Raw genomic sequence first — 20,114 nt, 5'->3', positions numbered from 1 at the left:
TTTAGGGCCAAGTTAGACAAAATTGAAGTGGCATATAATATGATTAATTAATAATGATAATAAATTTAGTTAATTTATGATTAGAATATAATACCAAAAAAGAATAGAAATCCTGAGATTATTCAAATTATGATGCTTAAAGTTTTCCACATTTTCTGTACTATATAAATATAAGCTAAGCCTCTGGCCTCATATTATATGATGAATATAATTTAACAAAGGGATCACATACTATTGCTTGTGGTTAACAAAGGCTTCAAATCTTTATAGGCTTAAGTGAACTCGAATACCTTACATCTTACGAAAGTTACACTCATGTACCTCCACTTATATCTTGCACTTAAATATCCTAATGTTTTCTAAAATTACATGTTTGTACATATATACGCAAGAATACTCTTTATAATTTTCCTATATGAGTGTCGTGGTATAATTTTAGGATAATTCTATATTTTCTACTCCTTCCAAAATAATTTATTAACTTGCAATTATCTATTAATATAGTATTATGCGTTATTAATAACTAATATAAGAGTTTTACAATAACATTGGAAGTTTTGGGCCAAGTTAGTCAAAATTGAAGTGACATGTAATATGATTAATTAATAATGATAATTAATTTATGTAATTTATGATTAGAATATAATATCAAAAAAAGAATAGGGGCAATAATGTTAATAAATTTTTTTTCACAACTCCCTCTTTCTTAAAGGGAGCTATGGATTGATATGATAGATAATACATAACTCAGTTTCATCCCAGAGGTCCCTAGACTCCCTACCAACATGTTTTATTTGACGGAGTTAAAGTAAGTTTATTCCAAACTATCATAATTTTTTTTTACTTGGAGAGTTCATTTCACTTTGTACTCTTTGCTCATTTATTGTGTCCTCATTTTGAATATACTTTGTTCAATAAATTTAAAACATAATTCAAGTATTAATGGCTAAAAAATACTTTTAATAAGAGGAGTATCTAAACAATATAAAACTTTTGTTGGTTTTAATAAGAGTAGTGTCTAAGCAATATAGAAATTGAATATTTGAGAACCAATAACTTTGTTAGTGTATATTAAATTATCATGATGTCACGTTCTTATTCATCTTTGCCCGTAGATCTCGACCTAATGAGAATATGGGATTTGTCCAATTTTCAATTATTCATAAAGTTTTGGTCTTCTCAACTTTTCTGCTACCACATTTCTTGTTTCCACTATCTTAGAATGATTAAAAAACCACAGTGATAAAATCTGTGAGAAAAACTTTATATATATATATATATATATATATAATATATATTATATATATATATATATATATATATATATATAATATATATATATATATATATATATATATAATATATGAGAAATATGGGTATGCTTGGTACCAAGCACAAAAAGTTATGCTTGGTAGTGAGGTGTCACATCTCCCTCCACTCATTCAAATGTGGGACCACATTCACATGGGTAATGAGTGGGTGGGGATGTGACACATCACTACCAAGCACAAAATTTGTGCTTGGTACCAAGCATACCCATATTTCTCAATATATATATATATTATGGAGTTGGGTATCCTTTCACTTCGGTTTGTATCGCACGAGTTAATCATGCTCTCAATTTGCTTTTTATGAAAATCATTTGCCGCTTAATTTGAATATACCCTGAGCTAATAATATATTATTAGATTATTATGATCTAATTATGGCTGACTGGGTGCACTGTTGTCAGATCTCTGTTTACATAAAAGACACGTGTAAAATCTAGGAAAATGGCAATCATGAACAAATCACTACAACTTAAGAGGTAACATATCAATCATGAATTTACATGATAATTTAAAAACAATTAGTATTTTATCTCCATGTTTCCCACTACAACTCTATGTTTCGCTATCTTACTTAAAAGAAAAACACACCCAAAACATATTTATCTCTTTCAAAACCTATCGTATACTATTTTATCGCCTTCCAATTTTAGCTGATACCTCCCTGTTCTGATACCACGAGTTTAAAAATAATTTAAGAATCACATTTATGTCTTTTAATACCTAACTTATTGTTGTACGAATGTCATCCTGATATGTTGATAGTATTGTATATGCAAAGATGAACATCTAGATAAAATTTAATAGTTAATATTATTACCAAATTTTATACATTTAAAAATCATGATTTGGAAAGAACACCAAATAATTAGAAAGTTTCTTTGTATATATATATATATATATTAGATTATTTTATATAAGAAATATATTTATTATATATATTAACATTATACCATTATATTTTCAAATTTTCTACTAAATTAATAACAGTTCTTCTTTGATAAGTGATCATTGCTCAATATATCCTAATATTTCAAAAAGAAATCAACAATATATTATTACCGATGCTTATTTCCTTAAAAACAAAAATCCAGAAAATAAAAATCACATAAAAATGAAAAAAAATAGTAAAATTTTAATATAGTAATAAATTAGAGTCAAATTATTTGTTACCAAATAGATGTAAAATTTTATCTCCTAAAGAATTTGATATCTTTTAGACATGTTTGAAGATATCAATTTACAAATCAAATAAATCCAAATATTTTGGATTACCAAATAAACCAAAAGTCTTAGATTCGGTTATATTAGAAATCTTTATAAAAAAAATAAATAAAAAATATTTTGCTACATAATAAAACTGGAAAAACTCATAACAAATAATACAAAATAGTATAAATAAGATAAAAATAAAAATTCTTCCTCTTATATCTTATCTCAATCAACAAATTTGAAGATATCATCTTATTAAACAAATAAATTCAATGATATTTTGTTAGTTCACTAAAACTTTCCCAATAAAAATTAACAATGCATGAAGATTATTCATCAAATAAATGTTACAGGAAACCATTGAACATGGGACAATATTAAAGGCGTCTAATCTTTTGTACAATAATGTAAGCTCCCAAATCTCTAGCTATTCATGAACGATCAAATTAAATACACTGAGGATTTGATCATTGCATTTTATTACAAATTTACACCATCTTATCTATTTTACTTTGAATAAAGTATTTGCTAATAAGTTTTTTTTATTTTAATTTATAGGTTAATAAAGATTTAATGAATAATAGCCCAAAAGAACTCAATTCTCTCAATTTTTTATCTTTTATTAAAGCTCTTATTGAAGCACAAGATCAATCCAAGTACCTCATTGAAGTCCAAAGAGTCCAAGAATTTCAGCCAACTTCAGAACTATAAAGAAGCATAGATGTAAATATCGATACTTATATTGATACTAGTATCGATATCAGTATCGATACCTGTATCGATATCTGTATCGATATGGATATCGATATCTGTATCGATACCCAGTAAACAGTTACAGATTAAGAGCTGAAATTATTTTAGTTGGGGTTAAGTTTAATCTAATGACTAATATTAATTGATGTACTATATAAATATGGGTAGATAGTGGGGGTTTGAGGGGGTGAAATTTTTTATAAAAACTCTATTTTAGAGAGGATGTTCTTCTTAATTAAGATTATCTTTTAAAATTATAAACTTTTATTTGCGATAAACAATTTTTTTCCTCCTTTTAAATTTTTTCCGTCTTCTTTATTGATGAAGATGAAGATTTGCCTTCAAGGGACCAACCTTTTGCAATGTAAGGTTTCATTTTCTCCTTTTATTTTATTATTTTAGAATTTCATGTTTAGAATTTTATTTTCTTATTTTTATTTTTATGTTGATAGATTAGATTTATTTCATGCTTTGTAGTATAAATTACTGTCATGCTCTTTTACTTTTGTTATTTAGATTTATTTCCATGCTTTGTAGAGTTTCTTCCTTACCTTATAATTAGTCTATATTTTTATTTTAATTCTTGTTTTGTAGTGTAGATTTACTTTTATGCTCATAGTATATATTTTTATTTTCTTGCCCTTTTTCTTATTTTGTAGTTAGTTTTATCTATCTATTGTTCTTTTATGCTCTCTGCAATTGATTTTATTTCTTATTTTTATCTTGCAAAATTAGTAACTAATTCTAGTAGAAATTTGAGAATTGTATGAAACTAGTTTGGTTTCTTTATGACTTGTGGATTGCTCTCTTATACTTAAAATGATCAAGTTAAGATAATCAACTAGAGAATTAATTGGCAAAAGAAGTATTTTATAATTTATGCTTATCTTGAGCAGTTTGATATGTTCTAATTTTGACTTCTAGAATTATTTGATAATTTAATAAATTATATTTTCCTTTAGTAGTTTGATAATCTATAGTTAGTAAATCTAAAATAAAATATGATAAAAAGAGAGTAGTTTATAAATCTTAAATGGAAAAAATTAGCGGATTCAATTCTAGATGCCTATCTTCTCTACTTGATTTCCTCTATTTTTTTACTTGTTTTGATTTTTTTTCTTTTTGATTAGAGAGAGAGAGAGAGAGAGAGAGAGAGAGAGAAAAAATGGGTATGCTTGGTACCAAGCACAAAAAGTTATGCTTAGTAGTGAGGTGGCATAATCTCCTCCACTCATTCAAATGGTTGTATATCCTCATGCACTCCTTAACCCATGTGAATATGGTCCCTCATTTGAATGAGTGGAGTGGATTGTGTCACCTCACTACCAAGCATAAATTATATATATATGGGAAAATTGTGTCAAGACCCTAATTTTTATCAGCTCATGTGAGTAGCCCCTTCAACCTTTCTCCCATGTGTAAAAGCCCTCAAAACCTAAAAAAAAAGTATGGTTGAGCCTTTATTCCCTACCAACTAAGTATATAGAGAGAAAAAACATAAAATATAAAAATGCCCTCATTTCCTCATCTTTCTTCTCTCATTATATTAATCTTCATGGCTTCTCCTCCCTTCTCTCCTCTCCTCCTATCTCCTAACCCTAATCTTCCTTCTCTCTCCATGTTCCTCCTTTTTGCCTCTGACACTGACACCCCTTCTCCCGCCTCCTTCTTTACCACCACCAACCTCGAGTGCACCCTCTGACTACACCATCTCCCTCTCCTACCTCCCCCTCCGCCACCACTAACATTGGGTGCACACTCCAGCCCTATTGTCTCCTTCTTCCGCCTCCCCCTCTGCCACCACTAATCTCGAGCGTTGCCTCCAATGTCTATGAGAAGATATCCTTATCTGAAATCGCCACCAAAAAGAGGGTGTTTTTGATATTCTCTAGAGATTGCTCCTAACTTATCTCTGCAGCTTAATGTCTGTAAGGGAACTTGATGCTTTTGAATTAGTAATTTTGATAGGGAAGTAGGTCATACGGGACCCTAGGTCATGTATGGATCTTAAGTTGAGTATTGTCTTTGATGCCCAGCAAATGTTTGATGTATTACTTACAAGATTAAGATTTTATACGTGTTATTCTTTTTAGTAATTTATGTTTGGTATATTAGTTCCATAACCAATTTTAAATAATGAACATTGTTGCTTTAGTTTCATGTTTAAAAGGAGATGTTTGGCTCCCTTTGAGTTAATTGAAGAATACCTTTAGTAATAAGATCACGCCACGAGTTAGTTTTGGTTGCAAAATGTGTAAATTTCATGTTAAGTTTAAGTCCTTATCTGTGAAGTTTAAGTCATTTCTGTGAAGTCTAAGTCATTTCGTAGTAAGTTTAAGTCATTTCATGTTAAGTCTAAATTATTTTTTGTGAAGTTTAAGCAATTTTATGCTAAGCCTAAGTTTTTGCATGTTAAGTTTAAGTCATTTTCCGTGAAGTTTAAGCAATTGCGTGTTAAGCCGAAGTTATTTCGTGTTAAAGTCTAAGTCCTTCCCTATGAATTTTAAAGCATTTATTGTGAAGTTTAAGTTATTTTGTGTTAAGTTTAAGACATTTACTATTGTAAATGACTTGAACTTAACACAAAATGACTTAAACTTCATAGAAAATGCTTTAAAATTCACATGAAATGGCTTAGACTTAACACGTTATGATTTAGAATTAACACATAATTGCTTAAACTTCACAACAAATGACTTAGACTTAACATGAAATGACTTAGACTTAATATTTAATGACTTACAACTTCACAAAAAATGACCTAGACTTAACACGAAATGAGTTAGACTTGACAACAATTTCTTAATTTCATAGAAAATGACTTAGACTTAACATGAAATGACTTAAACTTAATACGAAATGACTTAAATTTCACAGGAAATGACTTAAACTACACAGATAAATACTTAGACTTAACACAAAATTGCACATTTTAAAACCATAACTATCTCGTGGAATGATCTTATTACTCAAGATATTCTGTAGTTAACTCAAAGGAAGCCAAAAATCTCCTTTTGAAAATAAAACTAAAGTAACAATGTTCATTATCTAAAACTAGTTATGGAACTAATATACCAAACATAAATTACTAAAAAGAGTAATACATATAAATCTTAATCTTGTAAGTAATACATCAAATATCTGCTGGATATCAAAGACAATACTCAACTCAAGATCCATACATGATCTTGGGTCCCTTATGGCTTACCCCCCATCAAAATTACTAATTCAAAAGCATCTTGTTCCATTATAGACATCCTGGACTTTAAAGTGAAAGCTGTAGAGACGAGTTGGGAGCAATCTCTAGATAACATCTCTCACAGTAGATTCTTGAGTTGAAAAAAGAGCATCATCTTCTTGGCAGTGATCTTGGAGAAGGATATCTTCTCATAGACATTAGAGGCAATGCTCGAGGTTGGTGGTCGCAGAGGGAAGAACAGAAGAAGGAGACAAGAGGGTCGGAGCATGCACTCAATTTTGGTGGTGGCGAAGGGGGAGGCGGGAGAGGGAGATGGTATGGTCAGAGGGTGCACTCGAGACTGTTGGGGATTTGAAACAATCAAATCAAACCCTTGCCCTTCCGGACTTTGTTAGAAAGTTGAGCAAGAAAGAAATTCACCACAAATCAAAGATAAAAACTTGCAGAAATAAGAACAAGAGGGAACACATAAATTTAACGAGGTTTGGCAACGTGCCTACGTCCACGGGAGCCACACCACACAATCTCTTTGATTAATTGAAGAAGGAATACAAGCACTCAAATAAGGGATTAATCTCTCTGAGATTCTCTCTCTTTTCTACTCTTTCTGATGGTTTTTCACGTTATTATTAACCCTACAAAATAAATAAATATTGGGTAGATGATTAGTCACGTTGCCAAAAAGAAAAGCAACCATGTTTCTCGTGCATATGATCTACAAAATCTTCCGAACTCATTCAGCCACAAGCAATAACTCGATCATTCCCTCACTCACTTTAAATTAAAGCCCCTTCACAGCTTCTTCCTCAGTGCAACAGAAACAAAGGGGGGAAACATGGCTTCAACCATTAAAGCTTTATCTACCATCTCTTCAACAAAAAAAACCCCTCTCTTCAACGAACAAGAATGGGTAATCGAAGTTCAAAGATCGATCAAAGAGGATATCGCCGACGAAGATGTAAAGACTAGAGTGTCCATTTTCTGTGTGCCTCAAGCTTTGGTTTTATGTAAACCTGAGGCGTACGTGCCTCAGTTGTTTGCTCTTGGTCCGTACCATCATTGGAGGCCGCAGTTGTATGATATGGAGAGGTATAAGATCGCGGCGGCGAGGAGAATTCAGGGGAGGCTTAATGGAGTAGTTGAGTTTGATGGTGTTGTTAAGAAGTTCGTGAAGGAGGAGTATAAGATACGTTGCCACTATCACAAGTACGTACCGTCAGTTTGAATTCTCTGATAATTAACCCAAAAAAAAAGTTTGAATAATTCTCTGATAGGATTAATTACGGATCGATAGAGCCTTTGTCGTTCTAGTAGGACATATTTTTGGTCATTTTATCCTCATGAGGTCTATTTTAGAAGGAAAAAAAATCATCGAGGGAGTTTATTTGCAAGAGTGGAACTAGAGATGTCCATCCAAGTTGGGTAATAGAATACAGGGACTCTTCGTAATTAATAGTTTTTTCTAATATTTTACAATATGTTGCAGAGAGACCCATGTTCTGTTATAACTAGCTGAATATACATTTTGCATGCAAGGTACAAACATAGATAACAGAGATAACTCCTATTGGAGCTCAAGAGATCTAAGCGCAAATATAGAACTTTTCAGGAATAATGAACTAATCTCCTATAGAGAGGTGTGTATAAAGGTAGAAGTAATTTCAATAAGTATGCTTCAAGATGCGCTTTTTAAAACAACTTCTACTTTTTAATAGTTTACGTACCATTTATGCAGTGGCAGACCCACCCTTGTTCAAAGTGGTTCACTTGAATCACCTCATACAAAAGTTCTCTATAGCCTAGTGGTATTGCAGTTGGTAACATTTTGTAAGAGGTCTGGAGTTCAAACCGTCCATCCTTCGAAAATTTCTCTTTTAGGCTTCTTTCCTTTTACCTCCCCTCTATTCTTCTTCTTCTTCTTCTTTTCCTTTCATTTTATCCCTTTGTTCTGTCTACCTCTTTAAGGCCTTCTATAAATATTTTTGTTTCTTATATATATAAATCAAATCATTGTTTAAAAATTATTGTTTTTCTCTTTAATAACCCTTCCTTCATTTTTTTCCCACCTGCTATTATTTGAGAAAAAAATTTAGTGTATATTTTGAACTACCACCAAAAATGTTGTAGATCCGCCACTGCATTTATGGCTTTTATCTTATGAAAATTATATTTAAGCACAGTTTTGCCAAATTCCTTATCTATTTATGAACACACATTTTAATATATGATTATCAAATGATTATTTTTAATAGTTTATGTAAATTGCTCATATAAGCTACTTGTATAAGCAACTTATTATAAGCTCTAGTAATACTAAACTGGTCTTTACCCTCTTAAAATCAAAAGCAATTTTAATGATCATACAATTTTTTAAATATAAATATCATTATTAACTGCTTCTTAAATTAGAAAAACAGAAACATCCTAGAAAAGCAATACCAAAGGGACCCTAAATAAGTGTTGTAGTAGTCCCCTCTTCGCTGTGGCGCACTTGAGGTAATGCAACCCATTAAAGAGCTTGAACAAGAAGACTTACAGTACAATTATTATACGGTAGATGTAATATATAATATGTAGAGAAAATATAGCTTTAAAAGCTACCAGTTTTCATAACAAGCCATGCCTATATCCTTTTATCCTAATCAGTGGAGTCGTTCTAGATAATTCATCAACATTTAGCGCGATTTGCTAATTAAGTGAGAGTGTTTTTTTTTCGTTTATGTCTATTATTTACTTCTCATTTGTATATTTGGATTATCTTTAGATTCTAGTTGTCATTGTTACTTGTAGATGTAAGAGTGTCATTGATACGAGTTGCCGTGCGAGCACTCTTGATCGCGGAATTATTAAGAGTGGGTAAAGAAGAAGAACGACAGAAGAACACAAGAGTTGAATTAGGGCGAAGGAAAATACCTTCTCTAGATTATGAGAATCAATTAGATTTACAAAATCTCTCTCTCACAATCTCTCTAGATCAAAGAACAACCTCCCTGATCTCTTTTCTGATTACAAACTGAGTTCTAAACCCTAGAAAAGTCGTGTTTCTATTTATACTAAACAGAAATCCCAACTGGAGCAGGAAACAAACCCAGGCCCGGAACCGCTACGCGGTCGACCGCAGTGCCCAAGGCGGTCGACCGGTCAGAACGTCGAAATCTGGGAAATCGATTACAGGGTTTTCCGGTCGACCGCAGCGCCACCTTCGGTCGACCGCTCTCAGTCCCGAGACATAGTCTGGGTCTGTGCACTAAGCGGTCGACCGCCGCGACCAAGCCGGTCGACCGGCCAGAGCCCAACTGTAATTCCTGCAGTTTTGACGAATCCTTCGACTTCGTTGCTTCCAATGGCCTCGTCCACGACTCCTCTACTCTATTCTCAAGATACCATGAGAATCATCTATCCTCAAGCTCCCATGAGGATCGCTAAGCTCCCGAAGAGAAGATACACCCGTATCATGGGTCCCCCCTTTAGGAACTTGAAGTCCCATTCAAGTTAGAACTTCAGCTGAGGGAACTCGCGAGCCCCTCCTTCTCTGTTGAACCACTTGGCCTTGCTAGGTACCTGACCTTGACGTCCAATGAGAAACGACTCCTTCGTCCCCCGCCTCGTCGTGGTCGTCTTCCGTTCCAAAATGCAATCTTCTTTCAGTGGCTCCTCTCTATCAAACCACAAGTCTTCAACATGCGGTAAGATCAACTTGTCATCACCTTCATCATCCAATAACGGAGGTTCAAACAACTTCAAGTACTCGGCATTGATCACCGAATACATGCCTAAGTAAGGTGGTAAGTCTAAACGAAAAGCGTTGTCACCAATCTGATCGATAATCCGAAACGGATCATAACGAATAGGTTTCAACTTCTTCCCTTCTCCTTTGAGCCTCTCCTTACTCAATTTTAGCCATACCATATCGTCTTTACCAAAGTTACAAGGAACCCGATGTTGATCATGCTTCGCCTTGTACTTAGCTTGCGATTTCTTCAATTGAGCTTCAACCGTGGCATGAATATTTGCAATCTTCTCAAGAAATCGCTGAGCACGTTGTCTCTCACTCCCCTCCTTGCCGTCCACTGTGGCTTCACTTGAAAACACAAGATCGAACGGGCTCGGCGGTAAAAATCCATAACAAGTCTCAAACGGTGACTTCCCTGAAGATCCATGAATCGCCCGATTGAAAGCAAACTGCAAATATGGTAAACTCTCATCCCAAGTCTTAGGATGCCTAGAATTATACCCCCGCAACATGTGCACCATAGTCCGGTTGACTACCTCCGTTTGTCCGTCTGTTTGTGGGTGAAATGCCGTGCTCTTCTTCAATTTGGTGTCCATCAAACTCCACAAAGAATCCCAAAAATGCCCGAGAAAACGGCTATCCCGATCCGAAATAATCGAACTCGGCAACCCAAAGTGCTTCCACACATGTTCGAAGAACAATTGTGCTGCACCCGCTCCCGTCACGGTCTTCTTACAAGGAATCAATATCACCATCTTCGCGAGGTATGTGCTTCCCGAATCCACTGCAACCTATCACCATCCTCCGGAATGCATAGTGATGCCCCACGATACAATAAGCCATCATCTCCAAGTGCATACTCCCCCCTTCGACCAGCCTTCGCCTGCTCAAACACACTACCGAAGTCTCTACTGGATGCATACAACTGAACATACTCAAAAGGAACCAAGGGCTGAATACGCGTCGCCACCAACAACGACCTTATCGGTGGGCGAGATAACATATCGGCCAACTTGTTCGTCGCCCCCTTCTTGTACCTAATAATGATGTTGAAAGCCATCAAATAAGACATCCACTTCATGTGCCGCGCCTGCTGTAGCTTCGTCTGGGCATGTAAGAACTCCAACGGCTTATGATCCGAATGCACGACCACCTCCTTCCCTAACAAGTACACCCTCCAATGCTTAATTGCTTGATATAGCGCATAGAACTCCTTGTCGTAGGTTGGGTAGTTCGCAACAGCACCCGAAAACTTTTCAGAATGGTATTCCACCGGTTTCCCATCCTGAGTCAACACCGCGCCCATCGCATAATTAGACGCGTCGGTCTCTACCTCGAAAGTCCGCTGCAAATTCGGCAACGCCAACACTGGTGCCTCCGAGATCTTCCTTTTTAGCAACTGAAAAGCCTCCTCATGCGTCTTTCCCCACTCAAACTGAACTTTAGCCTTTGTGAGGCCATGTAACGGTGCCGCATAAGTCGAAAAATGTCGAATGAACTTGCGCAAATACTGGCAAGCTCCCATGAAGCTCCTCACCTCAGTCACTGTCTTCGGCGTCGGCCACTTTGTGATCACCTCCACCTTGCCTGGATCTATCCTCCGCTGGCCCTTCCCTACGATGAAGCCGAGATATACCAACTCGTCCTTCCCGAACTCGCACTTTTTCCCGTTGAGCTTCAGCTGTCCGTCCTGCAACACTTCAAATACCTTCTCAACATGAACGAGATGCTCCTCCCAAGTCCTGCTGTACACCAAGATATCATTAAGGTAAACTATCACAAAATCCTCTATAAAGGGTCGCAACAAATCATTCATAAGCCTCATAAAGGTAGCCGGAGCATTGCACAGTCCAAACGGCATCACCAACCACTCGAACAGGCCTTGCTTGGTCTTGAACGCAGTCTTCCAAGTGTCTTCCTCCCGAATCCTCACCTGATGGTAACCAGACTTCAAATCCAGCTTCGTGAAAAACCTCGCTCCCTCCAACTGGTCCATAAGATCATCGATCCGCGGTAATGGGTAGCGATTCTTGATTGTGATCTTGTTGAGTGCCCGATAATCTACGCACATGCGCCAACCTCCATCCTTTTTGGGCACCAACAACACTGGTGACCCGCAAGGCGAACAACTTGGCACAATCACTCCTGTCTCCAAGAGCTCCTGAACTTGCTTCTTGATCTCCTCGGACTCTAGTACTGATGTGCGGTATAGGCCTATGTTAGGTAAGGAACTCTCCCCTGTCAACATAATCTCATGCTCTACACCTCGACGTGGTGGTAGTCCCGTGATCTCCGAAAACAAGTCCGCATACTTTGCTTTTAACCTTTCAAGATCTCCCTCCTGAAGCTTGCTCAAGGCGGACAAGCACATCCCACTCAGCTTCTCTTCATACGGTCGAATGAACAATAAAACGAACTTCCTGCCCGCATTCACCAACCTCTTAGCCTGAGTCACTGTCACCAAGCTCGTCTCCTGTGGAAGAGACGCCGAACGAAAAACGAATTGCTCGCCATCCTTGGTGAACGTATACTTTTGGGCTCGCCGATCATATACTGCGTATCTATCCCACAAATAAGGATTGCCCAAAATAACTTGGCAAACATCTAACGGAACCACGTCGCATGTGACCTCGTCAATATACGACTCGTGGAGTGCAAATCTGAATGAACACTGGTTCACTACACTCAATCCCGCCTCCTTCTGAATCCACCCTAATGGATAGGGCTTTGGATGCTTCACCGTCTTCAATCCCAGCTTCTGTACTAATGCCTCAGATATCAGATTTTTCTGACTCCCTGGATCTACAATAGCATCCACTAAGCTGGTCTTGACCTGCAATTTCAGAACAAAGAGCTGCTCCCTCGGGTCGTCATCTTCCTTGGTAGCCTGCTTCCCCGCCATAAGGTTGAGACTGCTATTGGGTTCGGTCATCCCGGGAACCTCCTTCGGACCCTGTGCTATCACGTACGCCTTCTTCTCCTCCTTCTTCTTCAATCCTTTTGGCTTCAGATGAGGATACTTATCCCAACAACGATGAGCCATGTGCCCTGTCTGTTTGCAGTGATTGCATGTCAATCCTGCTTTCCCCGAGTCAACCTTCTTCTTCTCATCCTTAGACTGAGAGCCACCCGTCTTGCTCCCCGATGGTTTGGAATCCCCCTTTGTCTCATTGCCCTTCTTCTGCCTGCCCTCAATGGCAATGGCCTTCACGCTCGCCTCTGCGATTGTCTCCACTGAAAATAGCTTCATCTCCTTCCGGATGTAATCATTCAGACCCGCCATGTACTTCATGAAGATGGGATACTCGTCTGTTGCGATGTTTAGAACCATCGCCTGCTGTTGGAACTCCGTCGTATACTCCTGAACGGTCTGATTAAACTTTTGGCGCAAGCCATACCACTTGTACCAACGCTCCTCAAGGAACCCTACTGGATAGAACTGTTTACGAAGTAGTTCCTTGAACTTGTTCCACGACGCCGCTTTCCTCTCCTGTTTGCAATAGGATTTCCACCACGTCAACGCGTGCCCGGAAAGCTTCAGTGTCGCGAACACTATCTTCTCCTTGGACGAATATCCGTAGAGAGTGAAGTACATCTCCATACGTTCGATCCAATCATCAAGCTTCTCCACGTTGATACTCCCATCATAAACAGGAATCTCAACCTTGAAGTCAATCTTCAGATTTTGGTAATTGTTCTTACCCCTTTGATGTCCAGCAGTCTTGACAATCTCAGTCTCCCCCTCTGAATCAGATTTCTCGCTCTCTTCGTCGGATTCGACGAGTTTCTTCTTACCCTTCGAAGAAGATTCCTCCTTTTTGTCTCCTCCGTTGATGAGGCCCACGAGTTGGGTAAGAGTCGTCCCGATCGTCTCAATCTGCTTCTCCATGGCATCAAGTCTTGTTGAATTATCTGCTTCAGACATCTTCTCCTTCCTTAATTTCTGGACCCCCTCCGAGGAATTAAGGATCTCGCCAAGCTTCTTGTACTGTGAGCGAGTAAGGACCATACACAGGTTCCCCCTTCACAGGATCTAGGTTCTCTGATACCAACTTGATACGAGTTGCCGTGCGAGCACTCTTGATCGCGGAATTATCAAGAGTGGGTAAAGAAGAAGAACGACAGAAGAACACAAGAGTTGAATTAGGGCGAAGGAAAATACCTTCTCTAGATTATGAGAATCAATTGGATTTTACAAATCTCTCTCTCACAATCTCTCTAGATCAAAGAACAACCTCCCTGATCTCTTTTCTGATTACAAACTGAGTTCTAAACCCTAGAAAAGTCGTGTTTCTATTTATACTAAACAGAAATCCCAACTGGAGCAGGAAACAGACCCAGGCCCGGATCCGCGACGCGGTCGACCGCAGTGCCCAAGTCGGTCGACCGGTCAGAACGACGAAATCTGGAAAATCGATTACAGGGTTCTCCGGTCGACCGCAGTGCCACCATCGGTCGACCGATCTCAGTCCCGAGACACAGTTGGGGTCCGTGCACGATGCGGTCGACCGCCGTGACCACGCCGGTCGACCGGACAGAGATCAACTGTAATTTCTGCAGTTTTGATGAATCCTTTCGACTTCGTTGCTTCCAATGGCCTCGTCCACGACTCCTCTACTCTATTCTCAAGATACCATGAGAATCATCTATCCTCAAACTCCCATGAGGATCGCTAAGCTCCCGAAGAGAAGATACACCCGTATCAGTCATATCAAAGTTTGCCCCTTCATTTAGGACTAAACTAGTTTAATACTATACTTCTTAATCTTGTTCAAGTGAAGCAATCCTTATCTCTTTTTAGACTTCGATCTTTTTATGCGGTCCATTCTAAAGAAACCTATAAAGAAAAAACTACAAAACATAGACATTTTAAGATGAGCAGTGCATGAATTGAACTGACAGTACTCCTAATTTTGATGGCATCACTTATTGAACATGAAACGTTGAGGAAATTATAGCATGCCAATATGTTAACCAATCCTTCTCATATTTTCCCACAGACATCTTGACGTCAACGGAGAAACCTTAGCATGGATGATGGCGATCGATGGATCGTTCTTGCTTGAATTCCTCCAATCAATCTACTTCAAAAATCAAGATAAAGCCCAACGAGAAGCACAACCAATGACTGTTTCAAAAAGAATAGAGCACGAGAGAGCAAAGGTCGGCTTCAATATGATAATTAGAGACATCACAATGCTCGAAAACCAAATCCCCCTCTTCCTCCTCCGGAAACTCTTCAAACTCGTCTACTCAAAAAAAGACATCGCTGATGAAGAATTATCAAACATTTTGACAGAGTTCGTGAGAGAAGTCTCGCCCTTTAAAATTTCCGATGACTCTCTGATACTAATGATGGATAACTTTACTCGTCATGCTCACTTGCTGGAGCTTCTTTACTGGACTGTCGTGCCTAAAGTAAAGGAGCACGCAAGTGAAATCAATCAGGTTAACGAACAAAATGGTGCTGTTGAAAGCAAGGAAGAAATAAAAGGAGACCCTACCATTCTTCAGAAGGCTATGAATTGGTTGTGGAAACTCATATCTAGTATAAATGGTGCCCCAATCCGTTATATCAAGCGATTGATCTTTTCTAGGCCCATTATGTTCATTGTTAAATGCCCGTGGAAGATAATCACAGCTCTGCCCATGTTCTCATTGATCAAACTTCCCGTCGAAAATTTCTTCTCTCAACTAATTCCTAAGCGCAAATCCAACGATGACAAAAAATCAGACGGTGAAGAACAACCACCATTGGTGGAGGAAATCGACATCCCCTCCGTCACAGAGCTTGTCAGAGCAGGGGTCAAGTTTGTTCCAACTAGCAAAGATCTCACTACGATAAGATTCGACGCGAAGACCGTCACATTGCACCTCCCGATCATAAGCCTAGACAACAACACAGAGGTCGTACTCCGTAATTTGGTGGCTTATGAGGCCTCCGTCGTAACGGGGCCGATGGTTTTTACCCGTTACGCCGAGCTAATGTATGGGGTAATCGACACGGAGGAGGACGTGAAGACTCTGAGAGAAAACGGGGTTCTCGTGAACAGGATGAAGAGCCACGGGGAGGCAGCGGAGTTGTGGAACGGGATGAGCAAGTCTGTTAGGCTGAGCAAGGTAGCGTTTTTGGACAAGACGATAGGGGATGTGAACAGGTACTACGGGAGCAGATGGGGGGTAAAGTGTAGGATGCTCATGAAGAAGTACGTGTATGCTTCTTGGCCCATCCTTACATTTCTTGCTGTAGGATTGCTCATCTTCTTGAGCTGTGTACAAGCATTTTGCTCTGTGTACAGCTGCAGTTCTCACTTAACACAGCTTATAAATTCCGGGGATGGGTCATAATTAACATGCATGTGTAGTGTGCGCGCATGAGTGTGTTTATGTATTAATGTTAAAGCAAAATTAGCTATCAGCCTATCAATGTATGGTGTTTTGTAGAAAGTGAAGGATTGTACTTGTATGAACAAGATTCACAAATTAGGATTGTACTTGTATGAACGAGGTTCACAGATTAGAGCTTGAGAGATATTTATCAAGATTTTTTTTTAATATTGTAACTAACATGTCTTATTTTTCATAAGGAAAAAGTGATTTTTTCCTTGGTTATGCTCTTATAATTAAAGAGGGAAAATAATAAATGGTCAAACTGAAAGAATAAATTTAGAATGTAGTCCTTCACCATTGGTTCAAACTCCATAACAGCAACAGCTAATGCATGATTTTCTTGGACAACCCTAGCTTTTAGGAGTGAACATTAATTGCTCAGTCTACTCTCCAGTAACTTTTTATGGTCTATCTATAACAGCCTCCCATAATTCCTATAAATTAACCCCACCCCACCCCACCCCACCCCACTCAAAAAAAAAAGAATGAAAGAAAGAGAAAAAAGAAAAAGAAAAAAACCCTCCTTTTCTTCCCTTCCACAAATTACAAACATGTACACAACCATGACTCCAACAATGAATCCTATCCTCCTCCTCGCCGTCTCCTCCCCCTCTCCTCTCTCTCCAGCTTCAACGCAGAAGACAAACCCAAGAAAATCACCATGTACATATGCAACTAATTAACCATTTCCCAAGACTATCCCAAAACTGCCAAGATCTGCATGTCGACTATCCAATCAACTGACATGGATGTGGTCACCGCCCTCAAATTCTGAATCAAATTAAGGCAGCATCACCTTATAACACCAAGACCATAATGGACCAAGTTAATTAAGTTAATGCAAGACAACTCATATACCCCGAGACGGGATCAAAGGCATGCATGCTCCTCACTGCCGCCATCGGCCATCCCAAATTAAGACACCAAGCATGACATCAAAGTGAAGGGTATGGCAGATAAAATACATACTGTTGATGATTGTTACAAAGCATTAATTTCAAGATGAAGTGGAGCAATCCATCGATTATAGAATATCAAGGGAAACTAGACGAATGCAAGATATAATGATAATTGTGCATTACATTGTTGGTATTTGTTATACAATGTTATATCAAAAGAATTTTGATCATATTGAAAAGGTGACTCATAGTTTTTAGAAAGAAATACGATGGTCGAAGATTAGATTGTCCCGAGCACCATGAGTAACTAGGATGATTAGGCTCCCATGATCTTCGCTTCAATTCCCAGTAGTAAAAAAGAAAAAAAAAGGTTGGATTGTCCCCTAAACTTTTGATGGATCCCTCTCATGCACTCTTTTTTGTTTAACAAACATTATTGCTCGTAATAATATTATAATTTAATTAGTCGGGATGCAGCCAAAATCGTACATTATATTATTGATATTTACGATGTAATGCACCATAGACAAATATGGGATTCGGATCCTCTCCACTATCTAAAAAGTAGTGGAGGTACCACTACATAATCACAACCATTGATTCTAGTTGGTGGTTGTGATTTTTTCTTTTAGTGCAAATTAGGCATGAGTGCAATACACAGGGGTATGGTAAGTGTTAGATTTAGATTATATCATAACAACCTATTAAGTAATCAACGATTGAGATTAAACGTAATGGTCTCTCTACTACTTTTTTGTAGTGGAGATGATCCAAATTCACGAATATGGTGCTATTTATGTTAAAAAATTGAACCCTAACGTCCAAAGATACGTATGATTTTAGATGACATGCATGTAAAACTGAGACCCTCCTTTTCTCTGTTAGTAAATTTGGTCGAACATCAATCGTTGCTCCTTGTACGCGACCAATTAAATTAAGAGACCAGTCAGCTCATGGTTGCTAGTGTTTGCGTCGAAAGTTAATGTATTCATTGCGGTATTCATTACAACTTCGGTCGTTACAATGAAAACAAAAAGATAATCTTTTTATAAGATCTTTACACAATGAAAACAAAAGTTACAACTCTCGTCAAAACAAACGCAGAGATCGTTTATCGGTCTTCTGCTTGCGTGGGATCTTTGCCTGTGTCGGGGTTTATCCGTGGACCGCCTTAGATCTGGATCCGGTTGATGGAAAATTCGGCAGAGCTTCGTCTTCACCGAGGAAGTATTTGATTTGAAGCGCTGAGATCGACCAAGCGAAATCAGGGCTCTTCTCGAGATTAAGACCAAGCCTAATCTCAAGGGACGGACGGGAACGGGCGTCGGATCTCTCGAACTCTCCTTCTTTATGCCGAAGAACTCGCCAAGATCTGTTTTGCCTTCGCTGAAATTCGTGCTCCTTTGACTCCACAATCCGGCAGCACCTCCTCGTCTTGATAATCAATCGCCCTTTCTGAAAGGAGGCCCTAAGCTTGTATTTATAGGGCTTCGGAAGCGGTTATTTGGATGAGAACAAGTGATTTGGCTCTATCTTCAGTTAATAACTGATTAACCATTCTAGGGGATGATATCAAGTCAGTTTGGATGCTCAGGAACGACCAAATCCCGAGAAAACCCGTCAAAAACCGAACTGGGGTCGAAACAGCGCGCGCAGGAAAAATCCGACCCGCGGTTACTGTAGCGCGGGTCGGAAAATTCCGACCCGCGGTACTGTAGCGCGGGTCGGAAAATTCCGACCGGCTGTTACTGTAGCGCGGGTCAGTTTGAGATATCTACGGTATTTTGGTCATAACTCTTTCGTACGACCTCCGATTAGGCTGATTCAAGATGCGCTTTCGTACGATCTCCGATTAGGCTGATTCAAGATGCGTTGGAAAGCTAACGAAGAGATCTACAACTTTTATGTTTTGATATTTTTCAGATTCAAATCGCAGCATAGTCAAAACTTCACTTCTTTGTGCAGTCAAATCACTGTAGCAAATAGCAGAATTCCGACCCGCCACTGTAGCAAAATTCTGACCCGCGGGCACTGTAGCAAATTCCGACTTGCTACTGTAGCTGATTTCCGACCCGCTACTGTAGCAGAATTCCGACCCACGGGTACTGTAACAGCCTTAACTCACTCATCCGACCTCGGAATGAGGCGATTCAAGATGCGTTGGAAAGCCGACGAGGAGATCTACAGGCTCCCATAATTAAATCATATGTGGAATAAATAGGACACGAGGGGTGCTCCGCCTTTTGTAAATTACGTGGAGCTCCCGATCAGCTCTCGTTTCCGTTATTCCGAAGTTCCGTTGCTTCGTATGACCCGTCGACTCACTTCATGTGTTTGTCATTGTCAAACGAGCTCTTGCGACTCTAATAGCGATGTTTATCATCTTCTCTCTGTCTCGAGTCGTGTACGGACACCCATAGGTATTTTTAGACGCCTACAGATACCCCCTCCAAAGTATTTCAGACTCATTCTTTTATAGAGGAGTCTGGAATGTTTTGGATAAGATATGCCATCTCCTCAATTTAGTAGAGTGACCTTGAACTATCTCAATTCTTAACTTCTTCAGTCTTCAATCTATTCATTGTTTCATCGAATAGGTA

General features: G+C 38.4%; 1 protein-coding gene across 1 annotated transcript; it reads left to right on the top strand.

The window, feature by feature from the left end:
* Nucleotides 7,189-16,780, top strand: LOC109841176 (putative UPF0481 protein At3g02645). The gene is made up of 2 exons (XM_020410065.1): nt 7,189-7,698; nt 15,226-16,780. The coding sequence occupies exons 1-2, from the start codon at nt 7,328-7,330 to the stop codon at nt 16,571-16,573; spliced, it is 1,719 nt and encodes a 572-aa protein (XP_020265654.1). The 5' UTR covers nt 7,189-7,327; the 3' UTR covers nt 16,574-16,780.

Source organism: Asparagus officinalis, chromosome 5, assembly GCF_001876935.1.
Source record: "Asparagus officinalis chromosome 5, Aspof.V1, whole genome shotgun sequence".
Lineage (NCBI taxonomy): Eukaryota > Viridiplantae > Streptophyta > Magnoliopsida > Asparagales > Asparagaceae > Asparagus > Asparagus officinalis.
This window is presented reverse-complemented; position numbering and strand designations above follow the sequence as displayed.